The following is a 23,960-nucleotide window of genomic DNA, read 5'->3' on the forward strand; positions in this document are numbered from 1 at the left end:
CTTTCCCACAAGCATTTATTGGGCACCTGTGTGCCAGGCCCCTGTGATGAAATGCTCGTTCAATATCACCAGCCTGGAAAGGATTATTCTCCCATTTTGTAGATGGGAAAACTAAGACCCTCCGTGGCCCAGCCCCCCAAAGTCACGGACTCCCAGCTCTCCGAGACTGAAAACGGGCGAAACAGAGCTTCTGGAGCCTGGAACTGTTTAATTGAATGTGCGCGCTAATGGAGGCCACATCCGTAGAGGGTTCCCCTGCGGGCTCCCCGGGTTTCCCTGAGTCTTAGCTCCACTCTCTCCAGCAGGGTGTGTCGTTTCCCTGTTTTGAGGAGCGATAATGGCCTCCACCCGCCCCAGCCCTTATCCGCGGCCCCAGGCCCTGCGGATCGCGAGCCGGAGGAGCGAGCACTGAAGCTCTCCAACCCTGACGTAGTCGCGGGTGCGTCGCGGATCAGCCTGGCTGGGGCCCCCGTGCGGCAAACGGATGCAGTGACTGGAGCCGAAGGGCTGCGTAGCGCGTGCGTACAAGGGCGAAGCGGGAAGTTTGAAACTGGCAGACTGAGCCGCGGGGCTAAAGGACCGCGCGGGCATGGGTGAGGCTGCGGGCCTGGCACGACAGCTGCGGACGGCGCTGCGGAAGGAAGAACCGCGGTGAGGGCGGGGCCCGGAGCGGAAGGGCCCGGGGCGCGGGGAGAGGGTTGCGGTCCACTCTGACACCCTGATCGCAGGGCCGTGGAGGATCTGTTGCGCCGCGGCGCCGACCCCAACCTGGTGCTCGCGGATGGCGTGGCTGCTGTGCACCTAGCGGCCGGAGCCCGGCACCCACACGCTCTGCGATGTCTCGAGGCCCTGCTACGAGGAGGCGGGGACCCAAACGCTCGGTGAGGAGGGACTGGGCCAGAGGTGGAGTCTCCCGAGCAGGGGAGGGGTCTCGCGAGTCCGAAGGCGAAGCCGGGAGTCAGGGAGAGGGTGTCCCAAGGTCCAAGGGTGGGTACTCGATGCCCGAGGGCGGAGCTTGAGGAACTTAGGGAAGGAACCTGAGAATCAAAGGGCGGGGCCTAGGGTCCCTGACATTGGGTGAAATATGGGATTGCGCTGGGGCCAAAGTGGGGATCAAAGGTTCGGATCTCGGGGTAGACTCTCCAGGGTCAGAGAGCAGAGTTTTGGGTCCCAGCCTGAGGGGCAGGATCTGAGTTCCTAGGGTGGTGCCTCAGGCTGGAGGTTGGAGATGGGTGGCTGAGGGCCAAGATTCCGGAGCTCGGGGGAGAAGATCGAATTCCCTCCTCCGCTGACCGATCCTCGGCTTCTGTCCCAGATCGGTGGAAGCGCTGACACCGCTGCACGTGGCCGCCGCCTGGGGCTGTCTCCGCGGCTTGGAGCTACTGCTGAGGCAGGGAGCCGACCCGGCATTGCGCGATCAGGTGAGGGGCCCTTGCGCCGGGACCGCCAAGGAGGGAGGGAAGAGGGCCTCGGGCGCCCCCTGCTGACCACACCGCCGCAGGACGGACTCCTGCCGCTGGACCTGGCGGATCTGGAGGGACACCAGGACTGTGCACGCGTCCTGAGGGAGCACCAGACGCTGACCAGGACCCCTACCCGAACCCGGGCAGAAACCCAGGAGCCGGAGCCCGGCGGTGAGTGGGGCCTGCGCAGCCACAGTGGTTTGGCCTTTAGACTAGCTTAGTGTGTCTCTGTCACTGATGTCCACTGTCTCCAGCTTGTTCTGTCTCACGTCCAGTGTCTTTGGTCAGCTCTCTCTGCCTTCACTCTCTCTTCTCCCTTTGATTCCAGCCCCCTCTTTTTGTCTGATCTGAGTCCCATCTCTGTCTCTGGCTCCCTGCTCCGTTTCTCTGACTCCCACTTATCATCTGCTCCAGGCCCAAGCCCCAGGGGAAGGGGGCTGGATGCCAGCCCCTCTGGACCTCTTGATGTGACGCTGGACTCCACAGCACTGGGCAGACGTGATGGCAGGGACATGGACCTGGTGGCTGGCCCGGGATCCCCCAGCCTTTTTGCCCACCCTGAGGTTGCTGACAAGGGTGGCAGCTTGAGTCCTCCTCCAGGGCATTGTAACTATAGCTCAGATGCCTCCTTTGTCACGACAGTTGAGGCCTCTGGAGCCGAGGACCCAGTCCCCCATACTTCCCCCTGGGCTGGGTCATTGTCCCAGACCAGGCAGCGACTCCTGCCTAGGGTCCGACCATCCCAGAGGGTGCCAAAGTCTCCTGGCACCTCACACCTGGTGCATGGAGACGTCATGGCAGGCAAGGTGGCTGAACTAAATGCCCATCTACAGTCCCTGACTCTGTCCTTGCCACATGCCTCCACCTCTCTCACATACCAACCAGATGCAAGCCCAGCCCACAGCCCCCCTCGGGAACCACCGCCTGGACCCTCTGACTTCCACTTCCTAACTGATGACCAGTGGTCCCTCGACAGTGATGTGGCCGCCCTCTGGCTAACAGAGGATGAGGAGAGCTCCACAGGTGTCAGGAAACCTGTTCCCTCTTGCTGGTGCCTGCCGGTCCCTGCCATGTCTGATCTGGAGCTGCTGCAAGGGCTTCGGGCACTTGGTGAGAGCCCAGGCCCCATCACACCCTTCACCCGGCCACACTACCTCCGCCGGCTAGAAGAAGCCCACATTGCTTCCGGTTAGTTCCTTCTGAGCATCCAGAGTTCAAGGAAGTTCCAGGAGTCCCTGGAGACCCCTGGCTCTCAGTCCCACTTATCCCTTCATCTGTGGGAACCACCCCTTCCTCTCTTCCTTGACTCAGTTTCCCCTCCTAGGCCCAGGCTTTTCAGGGCACAGCCCAGAGCTGGTTGAAGCCCTGAAGACAGGCCGAATCCCAGATGCCCAGGCAGATGAGGATGCACTTGCTCAGCAGTTTGAGCGGCCGGATCCCAACAGAAGGTGGCGGGAGGGGGTCGTGAAGTCCAGCTTCACATATCTGCTGCTGGACCCCAGGTACTCTGGGCAGTAGTGGGACTCAGTGGTGAGAGCTGGAAAATTCTGGGATTGGTTCTTATATGCTCTGTGTCCTCAAGAAGGGAACTGGCCCTCTCTGGTCATTAGCTTCTTTATCTACAAAAGACAGCTGGATCTAATTCAGGCTGCTGAAAGTCTTTGGGAAGCAGCCACCCCCTCTGCCCTATAAAATGGGGGTCACTGGATGTACGTTAAGTTTGCTCTGAGACATTAGAGACTTTCTCTAGGACAACTCTTGTCACTTTTTCCTCTTTGATCCACCCCCTTTCATCCAGGGAGACTCAGGACCTGCCAGCCCGAGCCTTCTCACTGACCCTAACTGAATGCCTTCGGACTTTTGTTCATGCCATCTTCTATGTAGGCAAGGGGACGCGGGCCCGGCCAAATGTCCATCTCTGGGAGGCCCTTGGCTACTGTGGGCGGCCAGGAAAACAGGTGTGAGGATAAGGCCTGGGTCAGAGCAGGGGCAGCCAGGCTGCGGGAAGGTAGAGGAAGGAGGGGATTAGGAGACAGACTCTTGACCCCATCCTGGCCCCTCAGGCCTGCCCCAAGGTGCGCCAGATCTTGGACATTTGGGCCAGCGGTCACGGCGTTGTTTCCCTGCATTGCTTCCAGCATGTTGTCGCTGTGGAGGCTTACACTCGAGAGGCGTGTCTTGTGGATGCTCTAGGTGGGTGCCTAACTTGTGTGGTGGGGGTCACAGGAAGGGCACTTGATCGACCAGTTCCCTCACCCCTTCCCTCTTAGGGCTGTTCGTTTATTCATTGAGCAATTATTGAACACTGACTATGTGCCTGCACATGCACATGTTTTGTTCTTTGGTTTATCCCTGCTTGAGGGCAATACAGTGAGTTCACTGTCACATACTTCTACCGGAGTTCGCTGAGGCTGCCCCTGTGACCTCATCCCCAATCTCTCCAGGGATCCGGACGCTGACCAACCAGAAACAAGGACACTACTATGGAGTGGTAGCAAGCTGGCCACCTGCCCGGCGCCGCCGCTTGGGGGTGCATTTGCTGCACCGCGCCCTCCTTGTCTTTCTGGCTGAGGGTGAGCGACAGTTGCGACCCCAGGACATCCAGGCCCACGGCTGAGCCCTTGGGAATTGCCCATCCAGCCTGGGTAGAGATCAGGGTGTTTGAATGTTCCACCTGCCCCATGCTGAGAGCAGCCCTCCATCTCTAGCTCTAAAAGGCTGGTGGAGGGGGCAGCAGGACAGATCTCCCCCTCAGACTAAGGGAGGACTTTGTTACAGATGGAACTGCTGGAGAGGTAGTGAGCTCCCCGTCACGGGAGGAGAACAAGTAGACCAGAAGATTCTTTGGAACATTTGGTGCTTTGGAACATACCAGTGCTTTCACAGTTTGGTCCTGTCTGTGTGGACAGAGTCCACTTTTATCTCCCAGACAAAGGGGACCTACATTGTGGACTGGGGGCTTTCTTAGCCACATGAAGGGAATCTGCCCAGCTCAAGAGCCAGGTTCTACTGCTGGCTAGCTGTGGTACCTCAAACCAGTAATCTCTCTGTCAGAGCCTCAGCTTCCTCAGTTGTACCATGGGGACATTGAGAGGTCCTACTTCAGGTGTCATTGTGGGGATCTGATTAAATGAAGTCATTAGGGTGTGGCTCAGAGCTGTGCACTGAGCCAGAGGTGGTCCAGGTGGGAAGTTTCCCTGGGGAGGGAGGTGCCCTGATGTTCTCTAAGGGCTGTGTGTGGTAACAGGAGGCCAGGGGAAGGAGGGTGTGCAGGGAGAGTGGGGGTGGAGTTGGGTGTGAGACGCCAGCCACCGGATTACTGTGCAACGCAAGCTTTCTGGGGTTGAACCTGTTTCTTCTGCCATAAAATGAGTTCCATAACCCCAATTTCTGATGATGACCTGTGATTTCAGACTATTCACATATGCAGAGAGCTTGAGTAAAATGCCAGGCTGCGGTGTTGGTGAGGTGTTGGCGGGATCATTTAAATTTTCCAGATGCTGCTTCTTCAAAGCTATCAGTGGGTTGAGGCACTGCGGGAGTTCCGCTGACTCATTGGGTTCACCACTTGCCAGTCTTTGCGACTCAGCCAACCAGATCCTGCAGGGGGCGAGCTGTAACATAGGCGGAGGTACCCCTGCCTCGGACCTCTACTGCGGTACCCTTGGCTCTCCCTGGGGAGAAATGGCTTGTTTTGTAATTAGTACCCGGCCTCTGGAGGGGGCCTGGTCTCTCCCACCTTAATTGAACTGAAGAAACCTCTCTCTGAGCTGGGCAGCTTTACAGACACCAAGTCTCCTGACAAAGGGACAGCAATTAACACAGTGTGCCACCTGCCCAGGAACTCACAAACAGGTTGCTGGGAAGGAACCCACAGACCCCCCAAAAGTCCCAAAAGAGATGGGATTTGTCTAACAGTTTCCCAACCTTAGCTCTACTGATACTTGAGGCCAAATTATTTTTCGGGTGGGGACTGTCCTTTGCATTCATTGTAGGGTGTTCGGCTGCACCCCTGGGCTCCACCCACTAGATGCTGGTGTCGCCCTCCCCCTCCCGGGTGTGACAAAACTGTCTCCAGAATTTCCCAAGGGACAGCTGTGTCTCTGGTGAGAACCCCTGGACTAAACGAAAAGTGGGTCCACACACCAGTGGGGAAAGAACCCAAGAGGCAGCAACCAGGGGACAATGGTCTCCTCCCACCGTCCACACAAACCACAGGTATACCTAGATATATACATACATCAGGATAAAATATAGAGGACTAGGAGCATGGCCGCGGGGAAGGGAAATCCACCAGACAGAAAAAGATTTGGTGCCTTCAAAATGAAAATCATCTTTGTGACAAAAGCCACCCTAAATCGAGTTGAAAGATAAAATGGTATGGTAAGAAGCCCTGACTTGCTGTGTGCCTTGGGGTGAACAGGATTCAGTGACTCATGGGTGCAGGCCTTTCATACAGCCTTTCATACAGCCTTGGGCCTTTCATACAGCACTCAGTTACGGCTGTTCTATCCCATGCAACATCCAGTGACCCTCACCGGAGCCTCCACATGGACCTCAGTTGGACCACCTCCTCCCCTCCAGGGACTGGGAGCTCACCCCCTGATTCTCTGCCTTCTGCTCTGGGAATACTGCCAAAGTACCCCTGCGTTCTGAGGGGGAGGAGGAAACTCAGGAAATAAGTCTGGAAGGTCCTGAGGGGGTTGGCACCTGCATCAGCCGTCTGCAGATGGGGAAACTAAGGCTCAGGGTAACACCCCTGCCCTGCGGTCACGCAGCACAGGTCCAGAGGCTAGGATTGTCACTTCTTTTTATTGACTTACAAGTTGAGATGTGCAGGTTCGATGGCGCCAACCCCCCCAATCCCTCCCCCTCTTGGGCAACAATAACTCCCAACGCCCAGGAATAGGGGATGAGAAGGGGTCTCGGGCAATGGGGCGGGGCCCCAAGGGTCCCTGGATCAAGCATGGCAGACACACGGAAGACAGAGAGCTGGGTGAGCGGCCAGCCTCAGCAGTGGCCTTGTGGGAAGGGGGCTTGTGTACAAGGTCATCCTCCGCGGGAGTCCCGGCTGCAGCCAATGGGCCTCACAAGACGCAAGCTGAGAGCGTTGTGCCCACCTGGCTCCCTCAAAAACCATGCCCCGCCCACCGGGCCTGGGAGTGTGGAGGCTGCAGACCCGGCCCTGATTCTCCTGGCTCCCGGCCTCCTCCACCTCCTGCTCTTCGGCGATGCCCAGCTGGCCCAGCAGCTACTTCTTCTCCTCCGAAGACATGGGCAGGGGCTCAGGCAGGGCCTTGGGCGAGGGTTCAGGTTCCCAGAGCAGGAATTCATGGAGCAACGTGTTGACTGTCTCCGGACACTCCAGCATCACCATGTGGCTACCTTCATCTATGAGCTTCAGGAAGGCCAGGAGCAAGATCTGTGGGGAAAACAGGCTCAGAGAGGCGGGGACAGGCTGCCCTGCGACTTCCCACCAGCCACGCATAGCCTGCAGCATCGGGAAGTCCCTCCTGCAGCCTACCCTTCATCCCTCCACTTCCACCCAAGAGGGAGCTGGAGGATGGCCTGTCGCCCTACTGCATCCCAACCTGGTATTTCTGGTATTCATTCATTCCATTTTACTAAGTTCCTACAATATGTCCAGAACAGGATTTCTCAATCCCAGCACTACTAACATTTGGGGCTGGATCCTCCTTTGCTGTGGGGTCATCCAGTTCATTGCAGGGTGTTGGGCACCACCCCTGGCCTTCACGTACCAGATGCCAGTAGCACCTTCCCCTCTCCCCAGAGTCACGACAACAAAAAATGTCTGCAGACATTTCAAAGTGTCCCCAGGGAGATGGTGGTGGTGGCAGAATTGTGGGTGATTAAGAACTGCTCGTCCAAGTGCTAAGGATCCCGAGACCCTTTCCTGGCAATCTGATCTGAAGATCCTCTGGCCCGTCCTCTCCAAGAATTCTGTAGCCCATCACTGGTCACTGACACAAATCTCAGCTGCAAAGAGTGCCTTTTTAGGTGCAGGGGGACAGTGCATAATTCTAATAGCTGGCCAGGGCAGTCCCACTTTCTGGATTCCAACTTTGACCCTTGAGCTAAACTCCCACATCCTTGGGGCTGGAGAATACAGCCGAGAACCCTTGGGCTGCATGCCAGAGATTTGGGGTATGGTGGCTGGGTGCCATGCCCCTACCTCAGCCATGCGCTGGTCTTCCTCCACTGGCACAAACTTGTCGTGCATGCCATGGACGAGCAGGACAGGCACAGTGAGCTCGGCGTGGTAGACCTCATCACCCTCGGGCCAGTACTGTCCGCTCATCATGGCCCGCAGCACAAAGGATGACACGTTGAAAGCATTGCCCTCCTTCAGTAGCTGCTTCTCTTTGGCCCCTTGGCGGGCAAAGCCAGCCCTAGTGGTGGGGAAGCACCACTGGAGCCCTTATGCCATTCAGGCCACCAGGGGTGCCCCCCCTGCCATCCCCAGCTGTACAGCTTCCTATCCCACCAAACTCGGGGAGGTGCCGGGGTCTGCTAGGGCTGAGGTCACTCACTTCAGGAAGCTCCAAGCCAGGCAGGGTGACAGGCAGTGCAGGACACACGTAGGCATGTTGAAGATGGAGCAGAAGCTGGGCTCCAGCGCCGTGGGGCCCCCGCCATTGATCATGATCACCTTGTGCACCAGGTCTGGGTACTCGTGCGCCAGGAACGTGCAGAAGGAGACACTGCCCGGTGGGTGGGTGGTGGGTGGGGTTGAAGGGTGGTAATCAGCGGGGTACAGGCAGTGAAGGGGTTAATACACTCCCTTCACCCCAGAGCCAGGTCCTTGAAGGCCAAGTTTCTTCCCCTGGGGTCCATGGTCACCAGATGGGGGTGAGGGATGGGTGGGGCATCTTGGATACCCCAAAATTGTGTGTTGAGGGTGGAATTTTTATTTTATTTTTTTTGAGAGAGGATCCAGATCTAGAACTTTCATCAGATTCTCAAAGTCACCATGACCTCCAAAGGGTAAGAATTACTTATTGCCAAGTGTTGGGAAAGCAATCTAATCAAACAAACCTTTTGTCTGCCCAGAGACACTCACTGTTTCCTTTAAGGATCTTCTCTCACCAGCCTCTAGTGTGGCACATCTGCCTGCCTTATACAAGGTGGAAGGGCACAGCCCAAGAAGCCCCCCAGTCCAGCTCCTCATTCTCTCTAAAGCTGGCCACTTGTTTTTGTAAACTAACGTTACAATTTTGTAAATTTGTAAAATATTTTGTAAATAAAGTTTTATTGGAGCACAGCCATATCCACTTGTTTACAATTATGGCTGCTTTCCTGCTATAACATTAGTTAGGAAGTTCCAAAAGAGACCAATATGTGACCCACAAACATAAAATATTTACTATCTGGCTCTTTAAGAATGTTTGCCAATTTCTGCTGTAAAGAGGGACAATCAGACAGGCAGGAGTCAGGTGGACCTGACTGTGCCAGGGACTCTCTGTGTGCCCTTGGGCAGATTGCTTAACCTCTCTGAGCCTCCGTCTCCACACCTGTGAAAGAGTAACTGTGCTGACCTCATAGCATTGTTATGGGTGATAGGAACTACCTCAGATGGGTGCTCATTTAATTGGAGGAATCACTGAACATAAGCATCTAGTTTGGGCGTTGTTATATAAACAAATAAGAGCTATATTACCTCCCAATCTGGTTTCCTTTTTTCCCCCAGAAGTTTATGTAACACTTCTTTTTCTCGTCTAATTGCATTGGCTACAACTGCTAAAACAGTGCTTCTCAACCTGGCTAGCTGATTGGATCTTGTCTTTCCTCCTGGATAAAGGAGGGAGTGATACCACTTGATGGGGATCAGGTGCCCAGGCCCAGAACCTTCCATGGAGTGGACTCTCATCTAAATGCCAGATGGTACTAGCTGTCCCCACTTTAAGGGAGAATGAATTACAGCAAACTGTGCCTTGTAAACAGAATTTATGGGACTCCAATTAGCCCTGCCTTAGAGCCCTTGAGATTTTTTAACTTAGTTGAAAACAGTGGTTCTCAGCCAGGGGTGATTCTGCCCATTAGGGACCTCTGGTAGCATCTGAAGACATTTTTTTTTATTGTCACAATCATCACTAGACCATTGCGCTAGTGGCATCTAGTGAGTTGAGGTCAGGTGAGGCTCCTAAAGATCCTATAGCACACATGAAAGCCCCTCACAGAAAAGAATTACCTGATCCAAATGTCAATAGTGAGAAACATTGCTTTCAAACAATGTGAAACAATAGCACTGGTGGTAGGAATCCCTATCTTGTTGCAGATGTTAATGGTATTTTTCAGGGAGGGAAATTAGCCTTTTCAGGTTATCCAGTCCCTGCCAGCCCCCACCCTTTACCCCCATCCCAGCATTGGCTCACCCGTAGGAATGCCCAATGAGCACATTTCGCTTCTTGGCATAGCGCTTGAAGATGGCGCGCATGTCCTCTGCCAGCGCATAGAAGGTGTAGGCTGCGGCCACTTGGGGCGCTGAGCTGGCCCCATGGCCAGCCAGATCAGGTGCCACCACCTCGTAGCCCAGGCGCACAAAAAAGTCCAGCTGCTCCTTCCAGATAGCCAGGGAGCCTCCCACACCATGGATGAAAAAGAGCACCACGTCCGCCTGGGCACCCTTGCAGCTGGTGATGCGCTTCTCACAGTCAATGTGGATGGTCCGCTTGGGGCGCCGGGCTCGCCGTCGTCGCCCACCACTGCCATTCCCAGTGGTGCCCGAGCCCGAGCGGCCATCGCTGCCCGCTGGATCCGCCAGCTCCACCTCTAGAGAGGCCGGCGGCTCCCCAGAGCCATTCTGCCCGTGTAGGAGGTCAGCTCGCGGTGCCCGGCCCAGATTTTCCACCAGTAACCGCCCGTTGCGGTACACAGTGATTCGGCGCTGGCAGTGGACCAAGCCAGATAGGTCCCCCTGAGCGGCGTCAGGCAGCGGTGGAGGTGGGGTGGGGGCTGGAGCAGGTCCAGCATGCTTCACCCGCAGCACGCGCCCAGGCTTGACCTCCACGAAGGTGTAGCCATCGCTGGACTCGACACTCTCCAGAGGCCCTACTGCATTGGGTGGCGCACCCAGCAGGCAGCAGAAGAAGCCATCGGTCATCCCAGTCAGCATGGTGTGTCCTGTGAGTGGGGCGAGAGCCAGCTAAGGGGCTGTGGAAACGGGGGTCCTCCACCCCCACAGCACCCACATCCCACACCTGGATCAGATGAGCCACCTTACGAGACCCCTTCTAAGGCTCGAGTTTTCACAGGACCACAGCCGGCCAAGCACCCAGATGTTCTGTCTGGTCAGTGTCCACGTGGTGGTCAGCCACCCTCCTGGGCCAGCCTAGTCTATCCTAGAGAGGACCTGGCTATGGCTGACCGCAAGAGGCATCCATAGGAAAGCTGGTGTAGTCAGGGAGAGCTTCCTAAAGCGGGGGACACTGTGGCAAATGTGGCCTAACCCTGAGGATCTCCCCCAGTTCAGATTTACAGTAGTTATGGTTTCCTAAATCCATTCATCCCTCCATCCATCCATTCATTCATGCATGTGCTCTTTCATTAACTCACTGTCACTAAACTAGCATGTCCTGAGGGCCTCTGAAGGCATCTAAAAATGTGCAGATCTAAGTGAGCGCCAATCCCAGGTCTCTGAACCTGGCTCCTGAAAAGTGAGGCCCTAGGGGATGAGATTTGGGACTGAGATCCAGAGGCCTTGTCCATCTCTCCAAGACCATGGGCTGCTGGCTCTGGTTCACAGACAGACAAGCTGAGGCCTGGACACTGGACTCTGGGGGTCTGACACACAACCTCCAGTGGTGGAGATGAGGACAGAGAAGGCAGTGCTCTGGCTGGGGGCCTCCAGGCCTCCACCCTGCTTCCTGGGCCATTGCTGCCCCCCCCCCATGGCAACCACAGGCAGTTACATAATTCGAGGGGGATACCCGCGCAGCACACCCCCATTGTCTAGGGCCTGGAGATGGGACCAACCCCTCCCCTGTCTCCATCCTTGGCGCCACGGGGATAACGCACGCTGAAGGCCTTTGGTAGCCGGTACTTGGAGGGGGAGCAGGCCGCATCCCCCACCTCCGGCGGGGTCCCAACCCGGGATTGCGGAGGAGGGCACAAATATGCCGCCAGCCCCCTCCCCAGAGCCAGACCTCTGTTTCCCGGGTGTCTGTCAGCGCTGTGGCGGGGTCAAGGCCACTCGGGCTCTGCGGCTTCCTAAGAGCCCCAGCGCGGGCTTTGTGGACACCCCGCTTCGCAGTAGAAGTCCCGGGGGCCTCGATGTCCCCCTCCCAGGGACAACTGCACGCTCACCTCATCGAGGGCCCCGAGGCCCGGGGCAGGGCGGAGGGGTACCAGGCAGAGAAGCCAGCGTCCTCCTGCGGGGTCCGTTTACATGGTGGCGCGGGGTTGGACTGGGCGCGTCTACGCGGGCCGGCGGGGGCCTGGGTCACTCAGCGAGGGGGCATCGCACCGCTGCTGAGCAAACCGTCCCTTTAAGTCTCTCCCAGGAGGGGGCGGAGCCGAGTCCCGACGGACGGGCACCCTGACCAATCGCAGCTGAGGACTGGCCTGGCCTAGTTCGACTATCAATCAGAAGCGGCATCTCCTGGAGAGGGGCGGGCTCTGGAAGCAACGTCCTAGCCCCTTTCAGGGGTTTACAGAGGTGGAGGGAGGGATTGGGCCTGGCCCAGGGCCGAGAAGGGGTCGCAGCCTGGGGTTTGCGGAGCTTCCAGGAGGCGGCACCTGGAGCCCCCTCCCTGCGAATAGGACCCCCTCGGCCAGCCCCTGCCTCCAAACTGCCATGTCCCCAACAAATGAAGCCCCCATGCCCCTCTGTGCTGACCTTTCTGATTAGAGACTCCTAGATCTTTCCAATTTGAGGTGGGGAAACTGAGGTTCATAAAGGGCACAAGGTCGCAAAGCAAGTGGAGGGAGAGTCAGAGATGGGATTTGGAATCAGGGCTGTATGATTCAAAGTCCTGGAAATGTATTCGTCAAAACTTTAAACAGAAATCTTGCCGCTATGTGAAAGTATGGAATTGGTGTTTCCCAGATCTGCAAATTTAATCGATGACTCTATGGTCCCAGCTGGAGTCAGAGTTTAAAGGGCAGGGTTTAAATCCAGCCTCTGCCCTTTGCAGATATGTGACTTTGGGCAAGTCACTTTCCTGAGACTACATTTATTTCTCTATGAAATTCATCCCCTCATGAGATCCTATGCAGGTAAAACAGCATGGTAAATGCTCGATACTTTATTGGCATTATTGTACTGGTGTAGCGTTGTAGTGGTTTGCTAAATGTCGGTGCGAGTAGGATGGACATCAGACAACAAGGGGTTAACCATTCTTTACCCACTCCCATCTCCTGGAATTTGCTGCCAGGGCTAGATTAGGTCCAGCCACCCACTCCTGCCCACTTGGAGCACTATTGGGAGATTAGTTTATTCTTGCAGCAAACACTTCTCCACTCCCCAAGCTGTGAGATGCTGGGGTGCCTGCAGGAACTGAGCCCCTTGAGGGGCCCCTGGGTTTCGAGGAGAGTCTGGGGAAAATTCATGTGGGGTCAGGGTAGGGCCAGAGAGTACAGAGCTGGAGCAGAGACTAGCTGAGAAGGGTTTTAAAAAGAGGAATAGGGTAGTACCAGGCAGGGGAGGGTGTGGCTGAAATTTAGGGGTGTGTGTGTGTGTGTGTGTGTGTGTGTGTCTTTACATGCCTGCAGGAGGAGCTGGATATTTTACTTGGGACAATAGGGAGCCATAGAGCGTGTGTGAGAAGGGAAGGGACTCTTTTTCTGGAGCCTGAATGGAGCACCGCCACGGGCAAGCTTTCAACCTATTGGTTTTACAGATTGAGAAACTGGATCCTGGAGAGGAGCAGGGATCACCCCAAGGACATCCAGCCAACACGAACTCAGGCTTCCTGGGCTCTCCGCCAAGGAACGGAGACTTGGCTGGGGCCAGAGGAAAGTTGCCAGCCAGCTGTGTGCCATCTGCCGGGCTCCCGCTGGAGGTGGGAGGATCAACCAGCCGTTTCCTGCAGCTGCCACCAGCTGCGCCACGGCCACCCCAGGGCACCCTCTGCCGGCCGACAGGAGACGGAACTACAACTCCCAGCAGACATCGGGACATAATGCTTGTACACAAGCTCAGGAAGTGCCGTTTGCCTGCTCTTGCTGGTCCAAAGGAGGACTTACACTCCCCTGCGGGTACGGCGCTCACGCCTTTGGTGCGCAGTCGTAGAACTACAAGTCCGGGAGGCCCTTGTAGCAATGCGGGCTCCACTGTAAGAGAAACTATATTTCCCAGAAGTCTCCGTTCCACAGCTGCGGAGCCTATGGGCGTCGGCGTGGTTGGCGCGGGGGACGGCGTGATCCGCGACTAGACATGGCTCTCTGGGCCAGATCCCCAAGTTGCCTGTTGGGTCCCGTCTGTAGGTCGACGGCGCCACTGGGTGTCAGGTGAGTCCTCGGGGGGCCCTCCCCAACCTTTGGAATTAAGGCGGTATCGGGGGCTGGCGCCAGCTCTTTACCAACCATATGACTTGCCAGTGCCTTGCGCTCTTACGGAGCGCCTTTTGCAGCCAGACTTAGTCCCTGCACGGATAGGGAAGCCGATGCTCAGAGAGGTTGAGCGCCAAGCCAAAGTCACACAGGGCCCCTTTGACCTTTCTCGCGGTCTCTCTGCCCCCGCAGGTGGCTCCAGCCCCAGGCCTGGCTGAGGCTCCCCGACGCCTGGGGACTCCCCGCCACACAGCCAAGCCGGGGCAAGGCGCGCGGGAACGAGTACCAGCCGAGTAACATCAAACGCAAGCACAAGCACGGCTGGGTCAAGCGCTTGAGCACGCCGCCCGGCGTCCAGGTCATCCTTCGCCGCATGCTCAAGGGCCGCAAATCGCTGAGCCATTGAGCGCAACGCTGCCGGTGGGACCCACATTAAAGCATTTTTCTCGCCTCAGACCTCTCCTGCTGCTTTTTGTAGGGAGTTTGGACGACTGAGTGTTCCTCCAGTTGTGGGGTTGTTCCAGGGGCAGAAGTCTGTGGCCGGACTGGAAAGGGGTGTGGGAAGTCAGACCTTTGCGAAGTCCCATTTTTACACTTTTGAATCAGGAAGAATTTCGAACTTAACGGCTACAGTTCATGGACTAGTACAGTGAACCCCCGTGCACCCACCCAGCTCTGACTACCAATTACTCACAAACTGTCCTGCCCCCTCCTGTGTTATTTTCAAGCAAATCTCAGGCATCCAGTTAATCTGTAAATATTTCAGAATGCATCTCTGCAAGATAAGGGCCCTTTAAAACATAACCACAAAACTTTCACACCTAAAAAAAGTCCAGTTTCTTAATATCATTAAATATCTACTGAATGTTTTAATTTCTACTTGTCTTATATATATATATCTTAATCTTCACAGGTCTGCGAAGGCTTGTGAGGAAGTGGGAGGGTTTTCAATCCTCCACCTGCCCCTTGAGGATGAGCTGTGTGACCTTGAGCAAGACCTCAGCCTCCTGAGGCTCATTTGGCTCCAATAAGTTGAGGTGCTGTTTCTCCTTTGCTGTGTCGTTGGAGTACTAATACTTGGTAGCTTCCACTTAGTAATTTATTCCGTACTTCCTATGTACTGCGTCCTTGCCCTCACCATGCTGTCACTCGAGGGCAGGGTGTGTTTGTGTGTGTGGGATGGGAGCTTGTGAGGGCTATGGGACAAGCTTTTTGGACACAGCTGAGTAGGGGCTGGGAGGAGGATTGTGAAGGCTATGGAAGCCCAGAGGAGGCGCCTGACTTGGCCTTAGGAAGAATGCAATCAGAAGGATTTCTGGAGGAGGTAGTAGGGTCTGAGAGGGCCCAAAGGGGGAAGGGATTGGACAGAGATCAGGATAAAAGGTAGACGAGGGAGGCTAGAGGGGCCCAAAATTTGGGGCCGAGGAGGTGGGTTGGATCCTTGGGGCACTAGGGAGCCACGGGAGGTGTATGAACAAGAGTGTGATATTGAAAGAGTTAATGTAGGAGCAGTTTAGATATGCCGAAACCTAGGGTTGAGACCCTGAGGAGGAGGAGGGGAGTGTTACGGTGGGTCCCCCTCTTCTAGGCATGCTGTGGTAACCCGATGAAACACCGTATTAAAAAGCGGTAGCAAACTAGAAGGATCTGCAGAGCCTCTGGGAGTTGCGGACTACAAATTCCAAGAGGCTTCCGGGGCGCGGCCTCCGCCCACTTCCGAGTTTCACCTCCCCATCCATGTCCAGGGCGGAGTTTTGCTCTCTCAACCAAACTTGACCACGGAGGAGGAGGCGTGGCGGCCAATAGGCGCGTGACTTGTCCGGATCTGGCCACTGGGAGTTCACAGAATCCGCATATCCTGGGGCGGGGCTAGAGCGCGGACCAATGACGGGAGGGCGGCGGCGCCATCAAGGTAGGCTGTACCGTGGCTGGAAGTTACTGTGCGGCGGCGGCTAAGAAGGCGGCTGTGGTGGCGGCGGCGGTGGCTGAGGCCGTAGCTGAGGCGGCGACGGAGGGAACAGAAGATGGTAAGTGCGGTCACCGGGCCCGTAATCCCCCTCTGCTCGACAAAATGGCGCCGCGGGCCCACCCACCTCCAGTAATCCCCGAGACCCCCACCTCCCTGCCCGGCACCCAGAGGCCCGACCCCGCCCCTCGCTCTGACCTATGACCTTCGACCTCCGGGCCCTGCTGTAAGCTTCCTGCTGACCCCATCCCGGCTCCGACCCCTGACCTCATCTAGGATTACAGTCTCTGACAACTCATTCATTTCCGGGTCGCGACTCCCCCGGAAATCGCCTGGGGTGAGGATGGGGTCCCCCAAGACCCCCAGCTCAGGCCCCGTCGTGGGCGCGCCGGACCTGGGCCTCTCCAGTTCAGGAGGGTTTGGGAGACTCGCCTAGGCGTCAGGGCGGGGGAGGGGGCTTGACATCGTGACATGCGGGGCTTTGTCGCCGCCAAAGGAAATGCGACATCGCGGACTGTCTGGTCCCCGAGAGCCCTGACCCCATGCCCTCCATTCCAGGCTCCAACCAGTCCCTAAGAGAGAGCAACTTCATCTTTCCGAGCCCCAGGCGTAGTAATCGTCCGGACCTCTTAGGGTTGTGACAATTTAGGGAACTGACGTGGTAAAGGGTTTAGGACAGTGAACACTTGACAGATGAGCTGGGTGACTCTGGATCGGTGACATCCTCTCCCACCTGTCTCATCTTGAAGAGGAGATAATGCCACCTTGGGAGGTTAAAAATCCCCTTTGGGCCACTCCCTCATCTCCAGATTTGGTACAGTGACTGTGGTTTGGTCCCCCAACCTGTGAAGTGGGTCGGTGACCCAGCCCAGTTGGGCTGAAGCCCCCGCTACCTCCCATTATTTGGCATCCCCAAGGCTGAAGGGTAATGGAAGCTTTTGTCCGGACAAGTCAAAACCCCATTGTCCCCGGTGCCAGCCCACAAATCATGGCATGTGGTGGGAGATGGGCAGAGGAAGATTTCTGGTCAGGAAGAAGATGGGGAAGGGGGCTCTTAGAGTGTGGGTCTCCAGCCTGGGTGTGGCCCACGCCCAGTCCATAAAAGGGTTCTGTTGGGTCTACCTCCAGAACACATCCTGAATCTGTCCCTAGGTCCCCACCCTGGTCTAGGCACTGCCACCTCCTGCCTAGACTCCTGCCCCAGCCTCCCTGGTCTCCTTACCTCCATCCTGTCCCCCTGGCAGTTTGTAATTCACCTGGAACCAGAGGGAGCTTTTAAAGACGTGAATCAGATGGTAACACTATCTAATTTATAAAACTCTCCAAGAGCTTGGTGATGTAACCCAGATGAAGCCCCAGCTTCCCCCCCCAACCCCCCCAAGGACCCCGCCCACCTCTGTGACCTCATCCTGAACTCCAGCCACACTGACTTTTTTTGCACCTGCTGCTCCTTCTGCTTGGAATGCTCTTCCTCCTGGGAGCGTCACCTCACAGGGCCCCTTTGTGACTGTAGGAGGCCCCAATGTCTCTCCCCTCTTGGCACACCCCTTTTCTCCATCTTGCTTTGGTGGGTTCACTGGTGGTCTGACTGAAAGGGGACTGGCACACACATGTTCAGTGAGTGTTTGCCGAGGCCGTGGATGACTTCTGGGCCCAGCTGTGGCTGGCATGTGTCTGGCCGAGGGGAGGATTCCTCCCTGTGTCTGAGGCCTTGTTTTCCTGCCTAGCTGACCGGAAGTACAGGCTGAACCGTCTTCATTCATTTATTCAGCACAAACAGGTTGCTGCTAACAGCTACCTTCCAGGATGCTCTGCAAAACTCTTTCCCTGGGTTGCCTTATTGAGACTCAGAACAATCCTGGGAGGGGACCCTGTTGGGACCCCTGGTTCACCAGAGGCAGCCAGGCTGGGAGGTCACACAGCCAGGCAGGGGCCCAGCCAGGACTGAATGCAGGTCTGAGGCTCCTGAACGTCTCACTCTGGGTGAGCCCCGTCAGGGCCAGGGAGGAGTAGCCCTGTCTTACCCTCAGGGATGTGCCAGAGAGGGAGGTGGATGTGTCCACAGATGACCTCCTCCGGGTGGTAGAGGCCCCCACCGTGTGGAGAGGGATATAGCTGGTGTGTGTGTGGAGGGGTGGGGGTTTGTTGAACTGGATGGAGAGGTTAGCAGGTGTTTCCCACATGGAGAAAGGAAGAGCATTCCTGGACGGTGGCACAGTATGGGCTGAGGGTGTATATGCCAGGAGGTGAGCGGGGACCTAGCCCAGCCAGAGCTGTGGAGGACTTTGAGCTGGCACAGGGACCCCTCCTCGTGCTTCAGGTCTCATCGTTGCCTCTTGGCGCCCCTCTCTAACCCCCCAGACCCGCAGATATTCCCTCACTGTCCTGGGCCTCACACAGTATCTGAGGGCACCCTGTCCTTAGGGCCACTTTGCATTCACTGTGCAGCTCTTTGATCCACACCTGTGTTCCCTGTACTGGGTGCTTCTGGAGCCAAGAGCTGGTCTGCTGTGCCCTCTAGGTCCCCACCCACACCGGCCCCAGCGCCTGCGTGCTCTGTTGCCTGGCCTGGGCCTGCTGCATAGCAGAGGCCTGAGAAAGCCTGGCTGGCTGTGTGAAGCTGGCCTCCTTGTCTGGGGCTGAGCTGGGGCAGGGGTCCTCGGTGACGGGAGGTCGGGTTGTGGGGCAGTGAGCTGGCTTTGAAGCAGGAGGCCACCCTTGGCAGGAGGCCTGTCCACATTCCCACATCCCTGGTTGGCCCATCTCCCCGAGGTCTCGCTAGGGCTACCCCAGAGGTGAGGACGCCTGCTCCCACCTGCCCCACAGGGTGGTGGCAGATCACCTGAAGAGCAGCTTCACCACGGGTGCAATGCCCAGGCTCAGGCATGGGGATGGACTCCCCCCTTCCCCCTGCTCTGAAGGGGTGTTATTGTAGCCTGCAGGGCCGCTGAGCCCTTGGATTTCAGACAGGGAAACACATGCTAAGCGTGTCCCGTAGTAGGAGCTTGGCCTCTGAGGTTGGGCAAACCTGAGTTCAGATCGGCTTCCTCGTTTTCTTGTTGGAGCTGGGTGACTTCAGATGAGCGCTCTGTGACCTTTCTGCCTCAGTTTCCCGATGTTTATGACAGGGTGACTCCAGATTGGGAAGCCTCCGGCCCAGGGTAGGCTATGTGGGGAACCTCTCCCTGGCTCTCCCATTCCTGGCCTGACCACAGTGTCAAATTCCTGCTCTGCTGGGAAATCACTCCCTGCCCCCAGCTCTAGGCCTTTGTCCCTCCCCTTGCATCCCTGGGCTCTTGCCCCTCAGTTTCCTGAGGTGGACACATCTGTTGGCCTTTATTTCCCTATCTTGTGGCTGAGATTTGCAGCGCCCACCCCCCCAATGCTCCGCCCCAAATCAGGGTTCTCCTGCTCCACAGCCCTTGCGCTTGCTTGTGGAGCTGGAGTGTCAGGAACAAAGGACTTTCCAAGAGTCTGGCTGTGAATGAATCCTGTTGCTGGCTCCAGGGCACCCTGTGGAGCCGAGACCTCTGGCACCGAGCCCCTGCCCCAGGCAGCAGGCGGCAGGGTGGGGCAGCCTGCTCCCTCTGGGCCTTTGGCCCTCGCCCCCAGAGGCTTTCTCCCCTCACAGGGCAGCCTCTGGGTGTAGGGACCCTAGGAGCAGCCCCTGAGCTGACCCTGGTCCACACAGGACTTTTCTGAAAAGCCCAGCCAACTCTAGAAAATGGACCTATTAAACTTGGATTTCTGAGTTGTCTTGGAATTCAGAGGTTCAGTAGACCCTGTGCTCCCAGACCTGTGTCTAGGCAGCCCCCTGTCCCAGCCACCTGTCCCCTTCACCCATGCTCCTTCTCTCCACCCATGTTTATTGTCATGCTGGCGCTCAGAGATTCTTCGGGTGGACAAGCCTTTCTCTATCCAGGTCTCTGTTGAAGGTGGATGAACAGAGACAAGACTGGGAGTTTAATATTCAACAAGCACAGAGGGCAGGTCTGCAGTTGGATAGCCTGGTCCAATCTGACTCCTCTCCCTGCAGCTTGTTCATGGCGTGACTTGAAACAAGTGGCCTGTGCTCTCTCAGCCTCAGTTTCCCCACCTCTCGCTAGGTGACAGGACTGTTGTGAGGACCCCAAGGGAGAACGGGCACTTCCTTTGGGGTTGGTTACTTTTTTTTCTGGTCATAACAATGCACACATAAGGTGGCCTGTTCAAGCATGCGTTCTGGGAAATGAGAGAAGGAAACGAAGTTGCCTGAAGCCCCGCCCACCCTCACAGGTGCGCCAGGGCTGGTCCCTGCTGGGTTTCTAACTCACCTAATCTTCCCTTTTAGGCAGATTTTTTGAAAGGACTGCCCGTCTACAACAAAAGCAATTTTAGTCGATTTCATGCCGACTCTGTGTGTAAAGCCTCGGTGAGTGCAGGTTTGGGGCATTGTTGGGGGAAGGAGACTGGGGGTGATGTACACCCCAGATCAGCCTCTTGCTGGGAACAAGGGTTCATCTTCAAGCTTAGTCCCACCCAAGATCTTCGAGCATCTTTCAATCGGCGTTTGAGGGTGGGGACTGAGTCCAATGGTGAGGGGACCCTAGTGATCCTGCACTTTTAACCCCCCTCTTCCTGACCCTCCTGCAGAATCGACGCCCCTCAGTCTACCTGCCCACGCGGGAGTACCCGTCCGAACAGAGTAAGTGGACTCTGTCACTCTGTCCCATCCTGGTTGTCAAGGGGGATGGCCAGAGGGTGGTACAGGAGATGACCTATGGGACACTGTTCTGCTCCCCAACCTTGGGAGCCGTGGAGATCTTGGCTTTCTGCGCGAGCCTTCTCGTCTCCACATGCTGGCGTCCATATCCAGCCCTGGGGGCCCCAGTTGACCCTGGTCTGCTGCTCACTGGCCCTGTCCCTGTCACTTTACATCAAGTTAGTTGTCCCCTGCCAGCTCCACACCACAGACCCCGAGACAAGTACTACGGTGCAGGGACCTAGCCCAGCCTGGGGCGGGCAGCAGGGTTTTCCAGGTAGAGAGGTGTGCAGGGAAAGGCCCGGAGCATGCAGAGTGGGAGGTTGTTTGTTGTGGCCATGGTGTTTTATTTTAACCACGACAAAGAATCCACATGGATCCTGCTGGATGGCTTCTGTGGTCACGGGCACAGCTGTGTAGATCTCTGTTCCTGGTTGGGCTGGGAAGACACGTTCATGATCCTGTGTGCTGGGGCTTGTCCCCCGCTCCTGAGTGGAAACCCACATGTGGCAGTGAATTTAGTCTCTCTAAGAAGCAGGGACCCTGGAACAGCTGTCTTAGGCTCCCGGCAGTGGCCGTGGACTCAGAAGGGAAAACGCTGGGCTTCCTGAAATCTCCAGGGTTGAGGTGGTGACTTGAGTCCCAGAAAGGCCACTCAAGGCAGAGATGGCCTGGAGGCCAGGAGGGGTGAACACTGTCCTGGGAAGGGCAGTGCTGGCCAGGTTGGAGTCTGGGCCGATTGCAGTTGGCTCAGTGCAGCGTCTTCCTGTAACTTTGTCTTTCTTCTTTCCTCCTTAGTCATTGTGACAGAAAAAACAAACATTCTTTTGCGCTATCTACATCAGCAATGGGACAAAAAGGTAAGGCATGTGGGGTTCGGATGCTGGGACTTGGGATATACAGTGCCCAGCACGGGGTCTCTGAGTGGGAGAAGGACGGGGGACTGGGAACCCAGGGGTTTGAGTGGGGTGTTGAAGACTGAATAGGAGTTCACCAGGCAGTCCAGGAGAGGGAAGAGTGTTGCAGAGGAGGGAATGGCTGTGCAGAATGTTGCAGAGGAGGGAATGGCTCTGGTGCTCCGGGGTAGGCAGGAGACTGTCCAGTTGTACCAAGGCCTGAGCACCTCCAAGGTGCTTTATAACGTGGGTAGTTTGTTTCTTCACCTCACATTGAACATCTGACAGGAACCTGTTCTGATCAAGGGTGGAGGATGACCCCGTAATGAAATGACTGCTCAGAAAACCCGAGCCCCTGGCCCACGCTGGCCCCCTCCCCAGCCCCATAGGCCTTGATTCCCACCAGCGGGGAAAGGAGGTTTTCCCAGACCACTTGGCTCTTCTGTGGCAATGTGTGGGTTTCCCTGGAAGCTCCTGAGGGTCCTTTGTTCTCGGGCAGGGTACATCACTCCTCTGAGCATTTTGGACTGTGTGTGGGTCATGGTGAGCTGCAGTGACTTCTTGCAGTGTCTGTCACAGGCCCACAGCCCCAGGCCTTGGGCATAGTGGGACTGGTCTGGGTGGTGCGAAGGGCTGTCCAGCCAGGGACTCTGAGGCCACTGCGCCGCTCCAGGCTCAGTTCGGCGACCCCTGCAGTAGGATTTGGGGAGCTCACCCAACTGAAGACTCAATGGCCCCTTTCCTTCCTCTACCCCCTAGAATGCTGCCAAGAAGAGAGACCAGGAGCAAGTGGACCTCGAGGGTGAGAGCTCGGCGCCCCCCCGCAAGGTTGCACGGACCGACAGCCCAGACATGCACGAGGACACTTAAAACACACTCCCCCATAGGTGCCTCCTGTCTTGTCTGCTCCTCACCCACCTGCCGTGTGTAAGCGCCCTGCCCACCCCGCCGGCCCACCCACACCCCGCCATGCACACCACTTCCATCCTCATAGGAGCCGATGTATTTATTTTCCTTGAGTCTTTATTTATGCTGTAAAATGTACCGAGCGATGGTTAAAGGGGACGTCAGACCCAGTAGTGTGATGTTGGTAGATGCTTCTTACAAAACAACATTGTTATCACCCCCTCCAGATCCCCTCTTTCTGCCCCCCAGTCCTCCGGAGAACCAGAGCGTGTCTGTGAGGGTCTAGCGACAGGCCAGGCCTCGGCTGGGCGGCTGGGGTGGGACCGTTCTCCCCGCTCCCACTCCACTGGTCTGGCCTTAAACACTTGGCCTTGACTTGAGTTCCACCGAGACCTATTCTGTGCTCTGACCTTGCTCTGAGCTGGCACCACTGGGAGAAGTCGGCCCTTCTGGATCTTTCTCTTGTCATTTTATCATGGACTTGTTCGTGCTCCATGTCCACCCCAATAAAAGGATCTTTCCTATTTGACTTCGAGTCTTTGCTCCACGTGCCTCAGCCCCAGAGGACGGAGCCACTGAGAGTTGTCCCATCATCACCAAGAGGAGCCAAGAGGGGCCCCCCGCGAAGTGCTGGGGCCCCAGGAGCAGCTGGATTTTCTGGGGAGCCTGCTGCAGCCACCTTGCTCAGAGCTAAGACCTGCCTGGACCCACCCTTTTGCCTCACCTGTCAAGTGTCCCCGAGGATCATGACACCCCCAAGAGACAGTCCACACCACCAATGACAGAGCTGTGGTGGATGCCACACCGGGACATTGGCAAGCATGGCGGCACACCCAGCAGTCACTGTGGAGACAGCCCAGGTGGCCTGGCTTCATGCCCGTGGTTCCAAGAGGAGGCACACGGTGTGTGGCGGAACGTAGGGGGTGTTCGGGCTCCAGGCAGAAGGTTCCAGGCCCTGGGCTCTGGGCCCAGGGCCAAAGGGAATCCTGCTTCTCCCCCAACAGTCCTGAGCAGGGGCTGCTGTGTCAGAGCTGAGGGTGCTGAGGGGTTGGACCATGGAGCTGGAGGAGGTTCCTGCTCCAGATGTCCCGTGTGAAGGGCCCTGCCTGAACCAGCTGCACAGGCTCGGGTTGCCCAGCCCCTCCTTTGGTAGAAGGTTCCAGGTTAGGCCCTTCAGCTGTGTCATGGGGCCAGGGGCTTCACCTCCCAGTTCAGGTGGTATCCCTACCACGGGTGCAGTGTTGGGTCCCTGTGGTGACAAGGCAGGTGCCAGGAAACGGCAGGCTTGACCGTGGTTGTGCTGAGGCTCTCAGACTTGCTGAGAATGCCCAGTCCCAGGGGCTGGGCTGGCCCTGGGCAGGCACATGGCATTGCTGATGGTTAGTAACTAAGAACTGGCGGGACCAGCTTCAAAGCCACAGCAGAGCAGGAGCAGGCAGTACCTGTACCCTCGTCTTCTCAGCCCCCCTTTGCATCCT

The 23,960-nt window shown here is 56.8% G+C and overlaps 4 protein-coding genes across 7 annotated transcripts; 3 read left to right on the plus strand and 1 right to left on the minus strand.

Annotated features, from left to right (window-relative positions):
• Positions 1 to 314: 314 nt before the first annotated feature.
• ANKLE1 (ankyrin repeat and LEM domain containing 1) lies at positions 315 to 5,888 on the plus strand. Of its 4 annotated transcripts, none has more exons than XM_033135535.1 (10): positions 315 to 651; positions 729 to 881; positions 1,316 to 1,421; positions 1,502 to 1,634; positions 1,878 to 2,651; positions 2,788 to 2,965; positions 3,262 to 3,421; positions 3,527 to 3,656; positions 3,908 to 4,036; positions 4,242 to 5,888. In XM_033135535.1, exons 1-10 carry the CDS (start codon positions 590 to 592, stop codon positions 4,292 to 4,294), a joined length of 1,878 nt encoding a protein of 625 aa, XP_032991426.1. In that variant the 5' UTR covers positions 315 to 589; the 3' UTR covers positions 4,295 to 5,888. The 4 variants fall into 4 exon arrangements, with proteins under 4 accessions (XP_032991426.1, XP_032991428.1, XP_032991429.1 ...); XM_033135537.1 differs by having other exon boundaries at positions 1,878 to 2,573; XM_033135538.1 differs by having other exon boundaries at positions 1,878 to 2,573; positions 3,908 to 5,888.
• Positions 5,889 to 6,236: 348 nt separating this feature from the next.
• Positions 6,237 to 11,991, minus strand: ABHD8 (abhydrolase domain containing 8). The gene is made up of 5 exons (XM_033135230.1): positions 11,787 to 11,991; positions 9,857 to 10,604; positions 8,015 to 8,185; positions 7,657 to 7,873; positions 6,237 to 6,885 (listed from the first exon to the last, which is right to left on the minus strand). Exons 2-5 carry the CDS (start codon positions 10,594 to 10,596, stop codon positions 6,715 to 6,717), a joined length of 1,299 nt encoding a protein of 432 aa, XP_032991121.1. The 5' UTR covers positions 10,597 to 10,604; positions 11,787 to 11,991; the 3' UTR covers positions 6,237 to 6,714.
• Positions 11,992 to 13,651: 1,660 nt separating this feature from the next.
• On the plus strand, positions 13,652 to 14,850 carry MRPL34 (mitochondrial ribosomal protein L34). The gene is made up of 2 exons (XM_033133532.1): positions 13,652 to 13,931; positions 14,166 to 14,850. The coding sequence occupies exons 1-2, from the start codon at positions 13,858 to 13,860 to the stop codon at positions 14,377 to 14,379; spliced, it is 288 nt and encodes a 95-aa protein (XP_032989423.1). The 5' UTR covers positions 13,652 to 13,857; the 3' UTR covers positions 14,380 to 14,850.
• Positions 14,851 to 15,719: 869 nt separating this feature from the next.
• DDA1 (DET1 and DDB1 associated 1) lies at positions 15,720 to 23,011 on the plus strand. Its single transcript, XM_033133531.1, has 5 exons — positions 15,720 to 16,000; positions 20,270 to 20,350; positions 20,572 to 20,623; positions 21,479 to 21,540; positions 22,336 to 23,011. Exons 1-5 carry the CDS (start codon positions 15,998 to 16,000, stop codon positions 22,444 to 22,446), a joined length of 309 nt encoding a protein of 102 aa, XP_032989422.1. The 5' UTR covers positions 15,720 to 15,997; the 3' UTR covers positions 22,447 to 23,011.
• Positions 23,012 to 23,960: the final 949 nt, after the last annotated feature.

This window comes from Rhinolophus ferrumequinum, chromosome 18 (assembly GCF_004115265.2).
Source record: "Rhinolophus ferrumequinum isolate MPI-CBG mRhiFer1 chromosome 18, mRhiFer1_v1.p, whole genome shotgun sequence".
NCBI classification, from domain to species: domain Eukaryota; kingdom Metazoa; phylum Chordata; class Mammalia; order Chiroptera; family Rhinolophidae; genus Rhinolophus; species Rhinolophus ferrumequinum.

Coding starts and splice junctions, on each gene's coding strand:
- ANKLE1 (XM_033135535.1), top strand. CDS start 590: ATGGGTGAGGCTGCGGGCCTGGCACGACAGCTGCGGACGGCGCTGCGG. Junction 652..728: donor CTGCGGAAGGAAGAACCGCG/GTGAGGGCGGGG, acceptor CCCTGATCGCAG/GGCCGTGGAGGATCTGTTGC. Junction 1,635..1,877: donor CCAGGAGCCGGAGCCCGGCG/GTGAGTGGGGCC, acceptor CATCTGCTCCAG/GCCCAAGCCCCAGGGGAAGG.
- ABHD8 (XM_033135230.1), bottom strand. CDS start 10,596: ATGCTGACTGGGATGACCGATGGCTTCTTCTGCTGCCTGCTGGGTGCG. Junction 8,186..9,856: donor CTCATTGGGCATTCCTACGG/GTGAGCCAATGC, acceptor CCCACCGGGCAG/TGTCTCCTTCTGCACGTTCC. Junction 6,886..7,656: donor AAGACCAGCGCATGGCTGAG/GTAGGGGCATGG, acceptor TTTTCCCCACAG/ATCTTGCTCCTGGCCTTCCT.
- MRPL34 (XM_033133532.1), top strand. CDS start 13,858: ATGGCTCTCTGGGCCAGATCCCCAAGTTGCCTGTTGGGTCCCGTCTGT. Junction 13,932..14,165: donor ACGGCGCCACTGGGTGTCAG/GTGAGTCCTCGG, acceptor CTGCCCCCGCAG/GTGGCTCCAGCCCCAGGCCT.
- DDA1 (XM_033133531.1), top strand. Junction 20,351..20,571: donor ACTCTGTGTGTAAAGCCTCG/GTGAGTGCAGGT, acceptor ACCCTCCTGCAG/AATCGACGCCCCTCAGTCTA. Junction 21,541..22,335: donor ATCAGCAATGGGACAAAAAG/GTAAGGCATGTG, acceptor TCTACCCCCTAG/AATGCTGCCAAGAAGAGAGA.